The 19,722-nt window shown below is 47.8% G+C and overlaps 1 protein-coding gene across 1 annotated transcript in view; it reads right to left on the reverse strand.

Annotated features, from left to right (window-relative positions):
* Positions 1-276: 276 nt before the first annotated feature.
* LOC310795251 (WD repeat-containing protein 17-like) overlaps positions 277-19,722 on the reverse strand; it is a gene marked incomplete at both ends in the record, with an annotated part of 124,543 nt that continues 105,097 nt past the window's right edge. The window contains 9 exon segments of the mRNA XM_083657311.1: positions 277-393; positions 676-773; positions 951-1,042; positions 2,454-2,552; positions 2,899-3,000; positions 4,048-4,150; positions 16,048-16,174; positions 17,110-17,231; positions 17,335-17,452. Coding sequence (XP_083513437.1) covers positions 277-393; positions 676-773; positions 951-1,042; positions 2,454-2,552; positions 2,899-3,000; positions 4,048-4,150; positions 16,048-16,174; positions 17,110-17,231; positions 17,335-17,452 — 978 coding nt within the window.

Below are 19,722 nucleotides of genomic sequence, written 5' to 3' on the forward strand. Positions count from 1 at the left end.
TGTGAATTAATGCTATACAAATAAACTTGACTTGCCTTATTATATTAGTTTATTTGTTTTCAGTAAATTTGTCAAATAAACTATAACATAGAGTAAGATATTATTTTCAGTCAATTTTCTTCTTGTTTTCTTCCATTCCTTCACTCTTTGGCTCTTGCTCCCTACCTCCTCCCTTCTATTACAGACCCACTCTTGTCCCAGAGAGGCTACTGTGTGTGTGTGTGTGTGTGTGTGTGTGTGTGTGTGTGTGTGTGTGTGCGCGTGCGTGCGTGCGTGTTAGAAGGGGTTGATGCGGAGTCCTGTCCCCAGTGGGGAGAAGGGGTTGACTTTAGCCCACATAAGAGCATCATTGAGGGAGATGGCGGATTTACCGTCCAGCAGAAACACTGGACCCTGCACATGACAAGAAAAAACATGAACATGTCGTCAGCTGTGCAGACATTTCTTTAGGGTAGTTATAGACGGTTTTCACGGAATTGTGTGAGGCTGTGGTTTACAGTGATGTTTGAATCCTAGCTTATTTTGTGTAAGCTATTGTATTAGCAAAGACTGCAACAGGAAGTAAGCTAGTGGAAATTTAGAATGTTTATGTTAAGCTAAAAGTGTCTATACAAAAGCTAGTCAAACAAAGCACTGGCCTGTATTCTGTGTCCAGTAGTCAAACAAATCACTGACCTGTATTCTGTGGCCAGTGAAACAGGAAAGTTGAACATCTGAGTGGCTGGGTAGATTGGAGCCTGTCACATAGTCTGGCCCATACAGGACTAGCGCCGCTAGGGGAGGTACCAAACCCCTTTTCAAATTATTTAATTTAATACAGTATGTATTCAGTCATTAGATAGATGGAAGTTCTCACTGAATATTGTCAAACATGCCATTCATAATCACAACCATATATCACTTAGTTTAAAACATGGTAGTGTTATTATGAGTATTTTTTCTTTCTTTACCACAGTCTGTTGGCTGGATTCTCTTCTCTAGGCAGATGAACTCTTCTTTTTGATACTCTGATGGAGGACTGTTAGGGACATCATATATAGACCTGATAGACCAGACAGACACACACACAGGCAGACAGGCAGACGGATGGACAGACAGACACACACACAGACAGAGAGACAGCACAGACAGACACGCAGGCAGGCGGACAAACAGGCAGGCAAGCAGGCAGACAGACATCCCTGAATTCAAGTAGTTTATATAATTGCAAAAATATCATTGATGCCAATGTTGCCATCATTGCCCGGCATCATGCCAAGCAGACATCAACATGGAATAAAAAATACTTCTATATCTATAGAGAGCCAAAGTGAAGGTCACTTCCTGCTTTTCTCCCTGTACGAGCATGTGAAAAAATATGAATGGTGGTGAACGGAGAGATACCTGTACATTACTTTTAAGATCCCGTTGGAATTGTGCAATGGGGTACAAGTTACATTTTGTCAATTTAAAAGATAACTATGCATGTCAAGAAAGTAGCAGTTTGTACTGAAACTGAAACATAAGGTTTAGTTTTGGCAATCAACTACACTCCGTTCACCAGCTTTTTATTTCAGAGCACACCAAATCCCTCCAGTGACCCCCCTTCTAAATAACGAACGGTCCCTAAGTTACCACAGGATAAGACCCTTCTTGGACATATGGAGGAAGCTATTATCCACTGTACATTGAACAAAGGCTTGATCTCGTATTTTTATGATGACTTCCTAAACGATAATGATCAGAATATAGATAAAGTGACAGCAAGATGGGAAAAGGATCTTCAAATTGAATATGACAAAAAGAGCTGGGGGGAAGCTATTAGAGCCTGTAATTGTCTGTTTTTCTCTAATAGATTCAAGGAGATGCAATATAGAATATTACACAGGCAACATAGAACGCCTCAATTCCTAAATAAAATTGACCCAAGCAGATGCCCCCTTTGTACCAAATGTAAAGTGGCAGATGGAAATTATATACATTGTCTTTGGGAATGTCCGAAAATAGCCAGATTCTGGGTGTGCATAACAAAGAAGTTGAGTTCAATTCTAGAATGTGTTATTTGCTTAGATCCAGGGTAGTTTTTTTGGGCCTCCCTCCCAAATCAGGGGTGCTAGATCCACAAAGATCTTAGATCCACAAAGATCTAAGTTGGATATCCAAGACAAAAATTGATGACCTTCCCATAGGCATACTAGTTTCTCTTTTTGTTCTAAATGAATAATGATGATGTAATCTGTGAAAAAGAATACAAATTTCATGATAAAAAAAATTAAGTCTGGTTAAAACAACTTGGTTAAGCATTCAACAAAACTTTGGTCTGATTACCAACCTAGCCATGATGTTGTGGTGGCACAATTTAGTTAGCTAGACATGCTCTTAAGATGCCATTTCTCACCTCTCATGACTGTGTGTGCGTGTGCGTGTGTGTGTGCGTGTGTGCGTGCGTGCGTGCGTGCGCGTGCATAACCTACTTGCTGTTAGTTTGTGTGCAGGCCCGCCAGGCGTCCAGCTCCACAGTCAGCTGCTCGATCTTCAGAGGAACACACACCTCTCTCCGCTTCAACAGCTGACTGACAAACATAGAAAAGTACACAGTGGCTACATCTACTTAAATAATCCAATCTTAATCTGATTACAGCAACAATCGCTAAATAAATCCTGAACCAAACTCATCTCACACAAATAACTGATGAAGTTTGGTATCTCCAGGTAATGAAGTTGTGATCTTGGCTTTTGTATGAAGCCACAGACACCACTGAGTGTCTTTATTACAGTACGTTTGGCCAGTGCCTACAGTTGAGGGCAAAGGACCAAAGCAATGACTGCTTATCACCATTAGGTGTCACCAAAATCATGAACAACAAGACACTGGTGGCTTGTTAGCCAACTCCAGTCCAGCTAATTCCACATACATACCTTGTGTATTCATAGAGTGCAGGTATGATGCTGGAGTATTGTCTTCTAATGGCCAGCAGAGCTCCAATATAGCCACACAGGATCAACAGCTCACTGCGGGCTCTACGCACACACAGGCACACACACGCACGCACACGCACACATACACACGCACACACGTGCGCACACACAGGCACACGCGCACACACACAGATAATGATGTAAAGTACAAACATTTTCCATAATATACTAACATTGTTGCTGTATGGAAATCTTAGTATTTTTAATTTAACTTTATATTGTCATGTATGTGTTGAGTAAATTGAATGATCCTGATTCATGAGGTGAGGTGAAGAGAGAGATGTATATCAGATGAGGGATGCACAATACACAACAATTGCCAATATCCAATAATATGCACATACTTTATAACTCTTTTGGCCAATTACCAATACCGATATATGCGCACCCCCCCCCTAATTTCAGAGAACATCAAGTCTCTTCTATAGTGGAATTAACACATTAATATGCCTCCTCTTATGGTGATGGCCCAGTGGCAGATTAATATGCCTCCTCTTATGGTGATGGCCCAGTGGCAGATTAATATGCCTCCTCTTATGGCAGTGGCAGATGCAGAGAGAAATACGTTTCTCAAAATGTTCACATACATGTGCATGTCTTTCACTGGTCAAAATAAGAAAACTACTTCACAAACTGTAAGATTCATCCTACTTAAACAGGCTTGGACGATGCTCTCCTTGAGACAATCCTGACCATAGCCACCACAACCGGGGACAATTGACCTATTTCACAAGTTGTAAAACAAATAATGTAATCTCAAGTCAAGAATCAAGCATTTGGGCATAATTAAAGTGTCATTGTATCGACCTGTCATATCAGCTGAAATGTTGGTTTCAGGTCGATGCCGATATTTCATTTTAAATCATTTATCAGCCGATGACATACCTATATAATCACGCATCCCTACATCACACCGCATCATAGCACACTTCACGACATCATGAACTCCACAAGGCAGCGCCTGATGGCAATGGTATGGGTCAATATGATGATGATGATTATAATTAAAATACTACTACTACTACCGAATAATAACAATAACAATAATAATAATAATAATAATAATAATAATAATAATAATAATTTTACTCAGTCAACTTGGCCATGATGAGGCAGTCAGTTCTGATGTAGCTCAGCAGGTCTAGAATTGGCTGGACACAATCCACCGTCCAATCAGATCCACTCAGCTGTTCTGAGGAGGTGGGATATCAGAGAGAGTTCCTGATTGATCAGAGCTTTATATAGGCAAAAGACAGTGATGATATACAGTAGGTTATATACAGTAGGTTATGTGAACTTACAGTTTACAACTGCTATCTAAAGCTGGATGATTTGACTCATCAAAATAGCAATTGGTATGTTTGAAAATTGTGATTGTTTCTTCAATTCGAATAGGTTTTAGACCCATATTTGTTAGAGGCGGATTAAACTTTTGAGAGGTGCTGCTATTTGATCCCGTAGTCTTCCAGCTATGCTAACTGCGTGCATAAACAAATTTATCCACAAGTTCTTCTGAGTCTGGGTAGGAAGCTAAATCCCTGCAAATCCAAACTACTGTATCTATTGACCTACTTATTGATTATTTGATTGAAAATTATACAATACCAACATTATATACATCAGCCCACCATTAACAAAAGGATTAACGCAAAAAAGCTGATAGCTTGTTTCCATTGCAGTCCTTAATAATAATGACTGTGTGGAATATGTACTGGTGCGTGGATGACGTGGGTGCGTGTAATGTATGTAAGAGTGTACATGTATGGTAAGAATACCATTGTCAGAGCCTGTGGGTATGCGTGGGTGAGCACACCACGCAGGGGGGGGAGAACATAGGGAAAATAAAATACATTCAATAATCCCAATAATAAAATCCAGTAAAGTAGTTAGAATCAAATAAAATAATAAAAATCCAGTAAAATAAATAAAATAAAATAATAAAATCCAATAAGACGGCAACTAGACCCAGCTCCTGCTTCTCCTGATCCAGCTCTTTACTGATGATTTAAAAGAGAAGAAGGGGTTTATGGACTTCAGTTCCATTGGAAGGCTATTCCATAGGACTGCTGCCGAGTAAAGGAATGTGTTTTGGCCTATTACTCTTTTAAATCTAGCTGGAAACCCTGGTGAAGTAGCCACTGAGGTATCGTGGGACAACATTTTTAATTATCTTGTGTACCATGCACAGTTTGATTTGAGCTATGCTCTCTTCTACCCCGAGCCACTTGAGGATGTCAAAATGAGACTGTAAAAGGTGAGTCCTGGGATGAAGCTGCAGGATGAGTCTGACCAATTTGTTCTGAGCTGTCTGCAACCTACTTTTCAGTGCTGCAGTGATGCAGCACCCTGCTGGCCATTTGGGTGCCCTAAGCGTAATTGTTTTGTGGTGCCCCCCACCCCCCCAAAACTTTCAATAACTGTCAAACGAAAGACTGCAAAATCATTAATTATGAACGATACTAACACTAGTATCGTGTTAGTATCATGGCCGTAACTAGCTATGAGGACGGGGAGGTCCGGACCTCCCCTAATATTTCAGAGAATTTTTTTTTTTTTTTTTTTTTTTATTATAAAACAATCTGCATGGAAAAGCATGAAAAACACGGGATCGCTTTTATTTTGGAAAACGAAAGGCAGGTCAGGCAGGAAGTCATCTGACGCCGCGTCCGCTGTAACTTGATTCCGAGAGAGCAGCAGCATGGTGGTGAGTGATGACTGTCTGTCTGCCTGGCGAGATAATTAAAGGTGAGCGAGCTGCGAGACAGTGAGCGAGTGAACGACAGACAGCGAGTGACACTGACAGATTTTTTAGCAACAACCAAGAAAGTAAGTGTCTAGTCTGTCTCTTAAGTAATGTTACCTGTGTGACACGTTGGGATGCTACTGGCTAATCATGCATGATGCCAATTGCCAAGCTCCCGAAGTCAGGTATGCAGGTGGCTATATGCATGGTTTCAGTTTCATGACCCAATAAGTAACAAAAAGAGGTGGTGTAAAGTTAAAAACAACATAATATATTTTATTTTATTTTTCAATCGTTCCTATCAGGAATAAATAAATGTCCCTCTGTATGTTTTTTTTTATTATCGATGATGACTTTGTGTGTTGTGTACGGCTTGGGTTGTGTACCTGTGTTTGTAGGTGTCATTTTGATATGAATTTGGCTAAAACAGTTTGTGTTTGTTAGTTACAATTATGTTGACAGGAGAGCTGAGCAGGTGGTGACATGAAAGAGAATATACTGAATAATGACATCACAACAGTATAATCCTAATGTTGATTTAAAATGATATATTACTCTAAATATGGCTAAAAAAGGGGGAAAAAAAACCTCAAATTTTTTTCGGCGGCGCCCGCCGCCTTCCCTTGCTGGACCTCCCCTATTTCGGAAACCCTAGTTACGGCCCTGAGTGTATCTCACATTACATTACATGTGGCAAACAAACAATTGTTAGAATTACTGTACATGTCAGCAAACAAGCGATTGTTAAACTGTACATGCAAGCAGGGGCGGACTGGGATCATAATTCAGGCCGGGCATTAGATACCAAGCAGGCCAGGCCGATACGGGCCGATGTGCGTGCCGGCGTCTGAAGGGCGGCGGCGAAAAATTTGGGCCGTTTGAAGCCCAATTTGGGCCGTTTGAAGCCCAATTTGGGCTGTTTGAAGCGAGAGTTGGGCTGTTTGAAGCCCGATTTGGGTCGTTTGAAGCCCGATTTGGGCCGGTTGAAGCCCAATTTGGGCCGTTTGAAGCCCAATTTGGGCCGAGTCCAATTTTACAATGAGATGCACCCACTTTAACCCTGAATAAAGTAATAAAACCACTAGTAAACCAGTATGCGGCGCCTGGCCTGCTGTTCAGTGAGTGGCCTGACTGAGGGCACAAAAAAAAAAAAAAAAAAAAAAAAATTGGGTGCCCTCAGTCACATGATGCCCTACGCAGTCTGCGTACTCTGCGTATAGGGTGCGGCGGCCCTGCCAGTGTACCATGAGGAACACTGGTTGCCTGTTGCTGTAGGCTCCGTTACAAACAAGGTGCAGATTTAAATAGGTGCAAAATCACAACAGCAAACACAATCACAGCAGCAACAATAGGCAATATAGTTAACTAGTAAGGCAGTTGTGGCAACACTAAAATACGAAGGGTAATATATAGGTAGTAAGGTATTAAATATTAAAGATAATGAGATGGAATGTATTTAAAAAAGTGTCCAGGTGTGCAGAGAGGTGTGCAAATGTCAATAATCCGGGTTTATAGAGGGTTTATTTATTGAGGAGTCTCGTGGCATGCGAAAAGAAACTGTCCCGCAAGCGGCTTGTGCGTGCTTGTGCGAACAGGCTGTTATGTCGGTGGTTCGTGTCCTTGATGATCGTCCGGGACCTCTGAGGCACCGCTGATTGTACAGTTCCTGTCGTTTTGGCATGCAGCTCACATCCTGTCACGTGCTGGGCTGCGCGCCTCACCCTTCTCAGCGCCTTGCAGTCCATGGTGGTACAGTTCCCGTACCAGGTGGTGAAACAGCCGGTCAGCAGGCTTTCGATGGTGCCTCTGTAGAAGTCCATGAAGTCCAAATTTCTTTAGGCGTCTGAGTCCGTGTAGTCGCTGTTGGGCCTTTTTTACGACTGTGGCGGTGTGGCTGGCCCACGTCAGGTCCTGGTGGATGTTGACTCCCAGGTACTTGAAGCTTTCCACCCTTCCCACCACTGTGCCGTTGATGGTCACTGGGGGGTGAGTCTCCCTCCCCTTCCTGTAATCCACAATAACCTCCTTGGTCTTGGAGACGTTCAGGGAGAGGTGGGTGACCTGGCATCACTGTTCCAGGGTATCCACCTCCTTCCTGTAGGCCATCTCATCGCCATTCAAGATCAGCCCTACAACTGCTGTGTCGTCTGCAAACTTCACGATGGTGTTTGAGGTCTGTGTCGCCATGCAGTCGTGGGTGTAAAGGTGGGGAGGTGGGTGCTCTGGCAAAGGGATGGAACCTTGCATGGAATGCGTTGAGTTTGTCCGGCAGGGTGGGTGAGGTGTTTGGGGTGTGTTGTTTCAGCACCTTGAAATCGGAAGCAGCGTGGAGTCCTGTCCAAAGATGTTTTGGGTTGTTGGGAGTCAAGTTTAGACTCCAGGGGCCAGTTGCACCAACAGGGCTTAAGACTGGGTATAAGCCCAGTTGACATTAGTTTTTTTAAATTTAATACATAGAATTGGGAACGTTACATTCAATTTCATTCAGACTGCCTGGCACTCATTTGCCGCCATTTTCCCCCGGAGCTTCCACAGGAGGAGGGAGGGTGGGATTTGCCATTGTTGTAGGAGGGTGTAGTGTACTACATACAGTAGTGGCCATAGACTGTATATTAGAGCGTAGTGGCACAGTGACGGCGTGAAATTTGACAACAATGGCACGTCGTCTTGTCCACCATCTTGACAACGAGCGGGCATTTAGACGGGAGAGAGTAATTAGGGACAGAAGCAACCCATTGGACTTGTATAATGACGAGGAGCTGATTGAGAAGTTTCAGTTCTGTCGGAGAGATCTTTTTGAACTTATTGAAGAGCTGTCACCGGTTTTACTTCGTTTCGAACTCAAGCTCTCACTAGTGCCTTAAACGCTGCAACGCAGCCCTATGGAAGACTGTTATTTTGCTCCAAAATTACTTTTCATTAAAACCTGACCACCCACCCGTAGGTGGCGTGGTACCCCCTGGGACTGACACGGATCCACGTGACTACGTCACGTCCTGTCCGCCCAGGGATAATCACTTCCGCTTTCTTCCAGCCGCTGAAGAAGACGTGTTTACTAAAAGCTCCAAACGGTTAACTATGAGTTAGCTCTTTTACATAGCTTTAGATACTAGGCTCGTTCCGTCTGATTTGCTCACCTCAAGAGGTTCGCGTGGACGGGATAAAGCAGGCTTCGGGGACCCGACCCTGTACCCTTCACCCTGCGGCGTCGGAACAAGTCATCTAAGCTAAGAGTATCTTCCTTAGTTAACTGTTTATTGCTACCGCCGTGTAGCTCTGCTAGCTACCGCCGTGTAGTGGTTATTGCTGCCGCTGTGTAGCTTTGCTTCGCTCCCCTGGCTGGGGCAGCGTTTTCGTTTGAGGGCCGATTTAGGTCCGCGCTCAAACTGTTAAGCTTTGCATACGTGCAAATAGCTTGTACCACGTAGCACAGGAACAAAGAGGCTAATTAGCCCAGTTCTTACAGATAGCTACCTTGGCACCCGTGCGGGTAGCTTTCGTGTGCTAGGTACTTTAGGCGCCGGCTTTAGAGCGCGCGCGTTAGATAGTTAGCTAGTTTGCTCAGTGCAGCTAGCTTGGACTACCTTGTAGCAGATAGTTAACGTGCACACGTGCAGTTAATGTCTGTGTGCTAAGTACTTCGCGCCAGCTACCCCTGTGTAGGGCGCGCCTTAAGCGAGAGTAGTAGCTAGAAGCCATGCTCTTCAGTTAGCTAGATAGCTAGCTTGCTCCCGTGCAGCCATCTAGTGATGTGTAGCACTCCAGCTCTTACCGTTGCAGGCTTAGCTTGCACGTTAACCCCGTTATTCCTGTTAGCAGAGAGAGGGGGGAACAGCTAGGTGCTGTATTAGCTGTGAGGCTACGCTGGCCGGTTACGACCGGCACAATTAATTTGATGTGTGCATGCCTAAGGGCAGGAGCACGCCGCTCAGGCGTTGCTGGGACCTACATAAATGTAGTGTAGCTTTTACTGGCTTCGGCCCCGAAGGGGGCACTCTGAGATTTTAGCTAGGCGATTCGCTAGCTAGGTGAGCTCGCCCCGCATGTTGTGTGGGCCGCTTCTCTCAGTACTTACGCCATCTTAGCCAGCTTGCTTGTCTGCTAAGTGTTGCTTGCCTCGTGCAAATAGCATCTACTAGATTGTAACTCCCTCTGAGGAGTTTCTTCTGAGATTGACTAGCTTCGCGGGCCGCTGACCTTTGCTTGCGGTCACGCTTGCTTCCCCGTGTTACTCAGGGTAGAGACTCGCTGCACCGGCTTGTGCGCAGGCTTGTGTTAGCGCAGGCTTGTCTCTCAGTGCTTATGCTAGCTTAGCTAGTGGCTTCCACGTCTGTTCTCTCGGGTTAACAGGTTGTGGGTATTGGTGCCCCCCCTTCGGGATGGGCTATTGCCACTTACGTTACCATTGCACGCGCACGTTCGCTAGCCTCCGGGTTGCTTACTGTCTAGCCTGTGCTTCTTGCTAACCTGCTAGCTTGCTTAAGCTAGCTATTAGGGTGTGCCCTGCGGGAGCTTGCTATTAGTGGTTAGCTTCCTGCTTCCTCTTGCTACTGAGCAGGGAAGGTCAGGGAGGGGATGGGCCGTGTGTAAAACTACTTTGGCCGAGTATGAATCGGCACGTTAAGTGCGTGTTCTGCCTTGGGCACGAGCACGCTGCACAGGCGCCTTGAACCCTCGGTCTTGTCCGCAGCTAAGCTCTTGAGAGCGGACCAAGGTCCGCTCTCAAAGAGGTGTGGAAGCTAGCTTGCCTTGCATACGCTACGCGTCCAGCAGGGCTTACAGCTCGCCAAGGTCTGGGCTCAGTGCCAGCCTTTGGCTTGTAGCTCTAAGGACAAGCCCACCGCCCTTGGTGCCCAAGGCCCGGGGTGGTTGGGAGCTCTCCATGGGTCGCACTCCCTTGTTAGGCGCCCCCTGCAAGTGCAGGGAGCCTGGCTGGGGGCACAGCGCACCTTGGTCTAGCAATATTTAGTACTGTTTAGCACAGAACGATAGTTTTTTGCAGATAGCTGGCGTGCACCCGTGCAGTTAGTATCTGTGTGCTAAGTACATTGGGCGCGAGCTACCTCCGCTACAATAGACATACTGCTCCTTGCTGGCGCTACGCGTCCAGCAGGGCTTACAGCTCGCCAAGGTCTGGGCTCAGTGCCAGCCTTTGGCTTGTAGCTCTAAGGACAAGCCCACCGCCCTTGGTGCCCAAGGCCCGGGGTGGTTGGGAGCTCTCCATGGGTCGCACTCCCTTGTTGGGGCGCCCCCTGCAAGTGCAGGGAGCCTGGCTGGGGGCACAGCGCACCTTGGTCCATGGCCACGGCCTGGCCTCGGTTGGCAGCACCCAGGTCAAGCCCACCGGTTGGCTCACCAAGGCTGGGCTTAGTTCCAGCCTGCGGCTTGTAGCTTTAGACCCACCGTCCTCAGTGCCCAAGGCCCGAGTTCGGTCGGGAGCTCGCCCAGGGTCTCATACCCATCATCTAGGCTCGCCTTGGTCCATGGCTACGGCCTGGCCTCGGCTAGAGGCTTCTAGGACAGCCCACCATCAATGGCACCGACGGCTCTTGCTGGTCGGGAGCTCGCCTGGGGGCCGCACTGTCGGACAAGTCCACGTGCGGCCGGTCTCGAGAAAGAATGTTACCTCCGCAGTCCCCCCAGCCTGCGAAAGGCGCACGGCAGGGGGGGGGGGGGGGTTACTTCGATACAACAGCGCGTCAGTTGGCGGAGCTTGCGTAAGAACTTCTCCCCCAGCATGCACAGCTTCTACGGAACTGTCCATGCGGCGGGGGGGCGTAGCCTCTCACGTCCCGCCCCCCCATCAGGGCACCGGATCAAAAGGTCCCGGTGCCCACCAATACCAACAGGCTTGATGCCTGGGAGCATCTATGTTCCCCGTCCCCATTACGGCGCACCCTCCAGAGGGGATACGCGCTACAGTTTGCCCACCCACGTTCGACGGGACCCCCGATCTGGCCGTGAAGGAGGAGGCCATGGACGGCTCCATGCGTCCAAATTTGGACCTTCGGCGTCTCAACAAGACGCTGAGGAAGTCCCGTTCCGAATGCTCTCTTCCCCGCCTGTTCAACGAGTTGAGACAGGGGGATTTCTTACTTCCGGGGATCTGGAAGGTGCGTTCTTCCATGTCCACATGGTCAGGAGACACAGGAAATACCTGAGGTTCTCCTTACTGGGGAAGGCTTACGAGTTCTGTGTCTTGCCATTCGGCATGTCTTTGAGCCCGCGAACCCTCACGGTGTGCGTGGAGGCAGCCGTGGCTCCCCTCCGCGCGAGGGGGATCCGCGTCTCCCTATATCTCGACGACGTTCTCTTAGCGGCCGACTCGAGGGTCCGTGCCGCGGAACATACCAAGGTGGTGACCGATCACCGGCGAACCTTAGGGTTTTTGGTGAACTGGCAGAAGAGTTGCCTCGTCCCAGCGCAGGCGGCGACCTTCCTGGGGCTCGAGCTTTACTTCCTGCGAGCCTTTCGCCAGAGCGACAGGCTCGCACGGTTCGGACAGCAAGCCAAGGACGTTAGGTCTGTGCCCTCGGTGTCAGTGCATCAGTGCACAGTGATGTTGGGCCTGATGGCCTCAGCACTGCATGTGCTCCCGCTAAGGAGGCTACACATGCTCTCGTGGTCCAAATATGGTTCTCAGGCTTCGCCTGGACTCTGCCGGGGACCGTCATCGCAGGGTTCCTCTGACAGGTCAGGCCTGGCAGGTGCTGGCTATATGGGCGGACCCCCGTTACCTCTCGAGAGGTACTCGGTGGGGCCCTGTCCCGCTCAGGATGGTGATTCGCACAGACGCCTCCCTCTGGGGAGGGGGTGCGATTTGCGGGTATTTTTCGGCGAACGGCCGGTGGGAGGCTCAGGAGCTTCGCCACATAAACGTGCTAGAGCTGAAGGCGATTCGCCGGGCTCTGCTTCAGGACAAGCCCACCATCAATGGCGCCGTGGGCCCATTGTTGGTTGGGAGCTCTCTTGGGGACCGCACTGCCGGACAAGTCCGCGTGCGGCCAGACTCGAAAGAGAACGTTGCCTCCGCAGTCCCCCCGGCCTGCAGAGGTAACATTTCCAGCGGCTCACACATGGGCACCATGTGCTGATTCGCTCGGACAATAGGGCAGCGATCGCCCACCTGAATGTGCAGTCGGGGGCGCTGAACCATAGCGGGGATTCACCTGTGGGTGTATCCCCGTCTCCTTTCAGTGTCAGCGGTCTATCTGCCGGGACGGCGGAGTTACGACCGGCCTGCTGTCTCGAGGCAATCCCCGTTATACGGAGTGGTGCCTCCACCCTCGGGTGATGGAACAGGTTTGGGCCAGGGTTGGTCGCGCCTGCGTCGATCTCTCGCATCGCGGCGTGCGACACAATGCCCACTGTGGTTCTCGATCCAGGAGGACAGCCCCCGTTAGGTCATGACGCGCTAAAAGCGCACGCGTGGCCGAGGGAGGGGCTCTATGCGTTTCCCTCGACCCCCCCTGATCCGTCAGGTGTTGGACAGGGTGAGGGAACAGCGCCTCCGGCTCGTTTTAGTCTGTTTGGCTCAGGCAGACATGGTTTGCGGACCTGGTCTCCCTGGCGCAAGATCCGCCCTGGGCATTGCCGGTACGGGCCGATCTCCTATCCCAGGCGGAGGGGGAGGTGTTCCACCCCTCCCAAGGCAGGTGGAAGCTAGCGGTCTGGCTCCTGAACCGGACCAGTTGCTAGCCCAGGGCTTGCCTGATAATGTGGGATGCACTATGCAGCAAGTAAGGGCGTGGATCCAGTGAACTGCAGTGTGCGACCAGTTCTCTGTTTCCTTCAGAGCCTGCTTGACGCGGGTCAGTCCCCGCAGTCGTTTAAGGTGTACGTAGCCGCGATTCTGCTTGCCATAGGGGAATTGAAGGGAGCCCCGTGGGGGCGTACCCTTTGGTCTTGCGCTTCATGAAGGGGGCGCGTAAACTGCGCCCGCCGTCGCGGTGCGTTTTTTCCCCAAATCTGACCTGGTTACGGTGCTGGACGGGCTAACGGGTCATCCGTTTGAGCCCTTGGACTCCGCCGATTTAAGGGTTCTGTCTTTAAAGACCGCGCTGCTGCTGGCCTTGTCGTCAGGAAAGAGAGTTGGTGACCTGATTGCCCTCTCGGTGCAGCAGGCCTGTGTGGTTTTGGGAATGATGGGCGCAGGGTTACGTTGCGACCTAACCCGGCTTACCAACCTAAGATTATTAATGTCAGCTTTAGGTCTATGGTCATAGACTTATCAGCATTCTGTCCCCCGCCGTTCAGTTAGAGACGGGTGAGGAGAGACGTTTGCTCATGCTGTGCCCCGTAAGGGCGCTCTCGGCCTATGTGGCCAGGACGCGTTCTTTACGCATTACAGATCAGCTGTTGGTTTGCTTTGGGCAAAGGGCCCAGGGCGGACCCCTTTCCAAGGATCGCTTATCACACTGGATAGTGGAGGCGATCGCGTTGGCATACTCTGCCGTGGGCAAGGTTCCCCCAGAGGGTATCAAGGCGCATTCTACGCGAGGTGTTGCGACATCCTCTGCGTTGTTGCGTGGTGTGTCGGTGGAGGACATGTGTGCCGTGGCCTCATGGTCCTCTCATCACACTTTTGTCAGGTACTACGGTCTCGACGTGTCCGGTTCGCAGTTCGCGCACGCGGTGCTGTCGGTGGCAAGAAAGTAGTAGTAGTTGCCACTCTAATATGTCATTTGGTTAGGCATAAACGTTGCCATATGGCCGTGGTTCACCGGTGCCTTTCGGGTCGCCCTGTGGGGTGCTCCCGGCAGCAAGGTCGGTTGAATGGAGGCACTAGTGAGAGCTTGAGTTCGAAACGAAGTAAAACATTAGGGTTGTGCTACAACCCAGGTTTTACGAGTGAGAACGAGAGCTCTCACTACCCAGCCTTGCTGTGTCGATGCGTCACGGGGTGCGTCGGATCTCAGCGGGCTGGAAGAAATTAGAGTGCTTATCCCTGGGCGGACAGGACGTGACGTAGTCACGTGGATCCGTGTCAGTCCCAGGGGGTACCACGCCACCTACGGGTGGGTGGTCAGGTTTTAATGAAAAGTAATTTTGGAGCAAAATAACAGTCTTCCATAGGGCTGCGTTGCAGCGTTTAAGGCACTAGTGAGAGCTCTCGTTCTCACTCGTAAAACCTGGGTTGTAGCACAACCCTAACGATTTACAGTATGTGTCAGACCGCAATGCAGCTCTACCACCGGCTTTGCAAGTGCAATTGCGCTTCGTTTTTTTGCAAACGGGGCTTTCCAGAACACTGTTGGGGACATGATTCAAGTCCACAAGTCCACTGCCTGTCGTGCCATCTGCCGGGTTTCACTGGCACTGAACCACCGCCTTGCTGCTCATGTTCACCTTCCCACTGAAGCAGAGGCTGCGGTCATGAAGCAGCGTTTTCGCCAGGCCTCCGGCATCCCGGGGATCGTGGGCTGCATTGATTCAGATTCAGATACTTTTATTGCCAAGCAAGGTTGGTGGTATTTAGTTTCAGTACATGATGTTGTAGCTCCGACATAACATGGAAACAGGACATTGATACATTTAGACAATTAGACAGTTACACCATTCCCCCTTCCAACAATAACTACATAAGAAACCCAAAATGACACAGCCGAAGAAGGCTGTGTCTGAGCTAAAAACTTTGGCACTTCCATGTGAATAATGGCTCGGTATTGGAAACTGTGTATTGATAACGTGTATATCGCGTGAAGCCATTGGAGCCGACCTCCCAGTGGTTAGAGGACCCGCGCATCCGAGAATCTGAAGGAAGAATGAGGGATGAGTCTCGCGCTAGCTAGATGGCTGCTAGCTGGCCACTAGATACTTTTAGGTGATCGCTCGCCTCAAACTCGATGTACTTCGGTGATATTATAATTTTTGTTTTACACAAGGTGCAAACTACGGCTCTTGACTTGTCCACTGTGCCACTTGGGGAGTTTTTTTTAAGTAAAACGAGCCATTTAGAAGCGTATTGCTGTCGTTCTCTTCCATGCTTGCCTACACAAGCAGGAGACAGGAAACCGAATGGCTTGACTACAAGCCATTCGGCTTGTAGTCGGGTGCGACGAAGGGACAAAATAGTGGCATGCAATTAACGCGATTAAAAAAAAAAGAACGCGTTATGGTGGGCCCTTAATCGCATCACGATTAACGCATTAACGCGGACAGCCCTAATATATATATATATATATATATATATATATATATGTGTGTGTGTGTGTAGGCTATATAATAATGAACAATAAACTCATTGATAAAATACCCTAATATAATCTTCACTTTAGGTTTCACTGTCTTCACGGGGAGATCAGGATGCATCCTGGGAGAGCCTGCACTGTGGTGGCTACATGCACGGTCCTCCATAACATCTGCGTCAGCAAGAGGATCCCTCTCCCCAGGCATGACCATCAGCCGGTGCAGGAGGAGGAAGATGTGCAGCCCGCGGCCCCAGCAGCAGCCCACGGGGACATCGCTGGCCGACTAGCCGCACACGGATTGTGAACATGTTATAGGCTATAGCTAATAGATTCGGACTCCTCTTGTTTCAAAAGCCGGTGGTAGCGCTGCATTCCCGCGTCTGGCATATACTGTAAATCCGTTGACAGCTCTTCATTAAGTTCAAAAAGATCTCTCCTACATAATCGAAACCTCTTAATCAGCTCTTTGTCATTTGACCATTTCCAATGTATTGCTTCTTTCCCAATTGCATAATTCCCATCTAAATGTCTGCTCATTGTCTTGAAAACATTGTTTTTTTTACTTGTTTACACAAGTCAAAAAGAAAAAATAAATAGGCATAGGCTAGAAGATTAAATAAATATTCTATTGTTAACAGTACACTGATGTGGTCGATTCTTTCATTCTTAATAGTAGCCTATACTTTTCACGCAGGCATTAGCCTATGTTGTGCCACGTATGTTTGTCTTTTTTAAATTGTGATTGAAAGAACAGAAGCTCGTACACTGTCTCGCCTTTTCAACATTTCATTCCGGTATGATGTTTCTTGGGCCGTGGTGGTACTGCAGGCTCCACTTGCGGCTTGAATGGCCCTCCTAAAAGGCCTCTCGTGGATTTGTTGGGCTTCTTCCTCACGGAAGACACAGGCTGGGGCCCTAACCCATACTGCTCCCGGGTAATATAATATATAGAACAATATATATATATAACAATATAGCCTATACAACATAACGAACATAGAAATAAACCGAAAAATATAAATATAACAATATAGCCTATAGGCTACAACTACAGCGGGTTCAGAGTGATGCTCTGCCCTTCCTCGTCAATGAGGGACACAGTCACTGGCCTAGCAAGCTGTTGCTGGAGCAGCAGAATTTGCAGCTTTATCTTCTCCTTCTCCAACTCCAACTTCTCTCGTTCTGTGTGGATTTTTTGGTCTCCATTTCAACCCTCACTATGTCCTTCTCCAGCAGCACCTGTTGAAGTTCCTCCCGATCTCTCTTCCTTTTCTTTTGAGGGGGTGGTGGTGCATGGCTGCTGCCGCTGCTGCCTGAAGGCTGTGTGGCATCGGGTGTATCTGAAATAAAATAACTAATTAGGCCCACCATTATACATTTTAGACTTATTTACCATATATTTGTTTTAAAACAAATGTGGAGTTTTATGTAAAATCCACACACCTTCCCAAACACCGCTCTCCTCACAGACATCCTCTGGCTCGGCCTGGCTCTCCTCCGCCACGTCTTCCTCCGTCCCGCCGCTCTCAGCACCCTCCAAGCCAGTGAATGCAGGGGAATGCTCCCCAAACACATCAACAATTATGTCACTATATAGTGACACTTTCGGGGGAGAACCGCCACCAGTAGGATGATTATTTTTGGCTGATGCGTCCTTCTTCGCCTTGCTCAGTAAATCCTTTCATTTCTTTTTCATATCTTCCTCTGTGCGAATTGTGCCCGAGTCTGAACACACATTAATCGCCTCCGCTATTTCTGCCCATATAGTCTTCTTCCTCTTATTCGTTACTACATTATACTGCTTTGCTGTCAGTATCCCCCTATGCTGGCTGTACATTTCGATAAGTTTCCTTATTTCAATGTCCATGAAATTACCCTCGGCTATTCTTCTTGCAATAAAAGTCAAAACAAAGCAAGTTATTTTCAATTTCGAGGGGGTCAGTGAAATTGTTTTGACGTCACCACGCTCCAAGCACTGGTGTTTTTGAATGCATTGCTTAGGGACCATTCGTTATTTAGAAGGGGGGTCACTAGAGGGATTTGGTGTGCTCTGAAATAAAAAGCTGTGCCCCTTCCCTGATCAAAATATATTTTTCCTTGACCCTCCCCAAGCGATTTGAAAAATATGATTGACCCTCCCCAAACAATATTGTGGCGAGCTTGCGTGGAAGAATGCAGACTGACACAGAGATGTTACTTTTAACCACTCCTGCGCCTCATAAACCGCGTGACAGCAGGGGTGCTATTTATTCCACATCGGAATCATTCACCATTTGCAGAAACTCTGGCCAGAGGTGATCAAACACACTAACAGTCTCAGTCGTGGTGGCTACATTGATAGTAAAACTAAACATTATCCTGGCCACACCAAACATTGCCATTACCACATAATGCAATCAAAACATGAGCACAACATCACTAAAGCACGTTTTTAACTGTAACAGCAACAAGCTTCCCACAAGAACATGAACTCCCATAATCCTTTGCGCTTCTTAAAGCAGAACTGTCACCAATCAGAGCGACCGCCTCCTCCGGTCGCTACATAATGCTATTTTCGCTTGTGAAACAATCTTCAGTCTGTGTATATCAATATTTGTGTTTAAATAGCGGTCAATGACTGATGGAAAAAAAGTTCACCGGTTCTATTATTGTGCGTAATTGCGCAGAGCCAATCTCCCAGCATGCATTGGGCAAATACATGTGGATAATAAATAGCATCCAAATGAGCCTAAATAGATAGAAAGCTCGATAGAAATAATGTGTATTACACAACATGCAATTGTAGAACATTTCAATATTGGACAAAATAAAATCTCGAAATCAAAACACAACCCTATGTGAAACATATATGTCATCCCGGTGGTATAAATATCCCTTGCAGACTTAACGTAATTTAGGAGATTAGTGAGCGTAACTCGGTTCTACTGTGACTTCCTAAGAGACTTATCTGCGCTGCCGCAAGATCGGCTGTAAATGTACTTCCATATTATCACCAGAAAAGCGCCACTGATTCGCCAGATACTGTACACGCCTACTGTCTGGATAGGCCAACCACAAAGATCGACAGATAGGACCGCCAAAGAGAAACAATGCACCGGGACATACCAAACAGTTTGGACAGGAGGGGTGTAAATGAAGCAACTCAGTAGTTGTTGAAGTCCGAAAAGCAAACATTACACACACAAAAAAAGTTTATATATTTTTATTGAATCAAAATTGTATACCCCTCCCCTGGACTCAAATTAAAGAGAGTGTACCCTCCCCCAGACTAAATTTAAAACAAGATGACCCTCCCCTATTTTCCTCCAGTGGATCCTTCCCTAAATAACAAACGGTCCCTTACCATCAACAAATCATATGAAAATAACAAAATCAACAATGTGTTTGCTCTACTCGTGTTACTTCGTGACTTCTCACGTAGCGTTTTACTTCGTTTCGAACTTCGGATTCTCACATTATGCCAAGCTGCTCCCTGCAGCAATCCTACTGGATAAATGTAAATTTTTCTAAAAAAATCAACCCCTATAAAACCACCCATTACGTCTGAAGGCGTCTTGGCGACTGGCAATGACACCGCCACCCGCTCCGCCCCCGTGACCGCCACGTCACGTCCGTGCCTGTGGCCAGAACTCTCACTCTTTTTGCTTTTCCAGCGACCTGGATAGAATGTCCTCTCTTGACCTTTTTGCTAGCAACGGTTAGCTCTTGGCCAGTAGCGGATACCTGTCCCCTTGAGTTCCACAAACCGACACGGGAGCGGCGGACGAGACTGTGGGAGGTTTTTCATCGACCCAGTTCTCTTCGCTAGGAACGGCGGAACCTGCTATGAAA

This window comes from Poromitra crassiceps (genome assembly GCF_964638095.1).
Source record: "Poromitra crassiceps genome assembly, chromosome: 21".
Taxonomy (NCBI): domain Eukaryota; kingdom Metazoa; phylum Chordata; class Actinopteri; order Beryciformes; family Melamphaidae; genus Poromitra; species Poromitra crassiceps.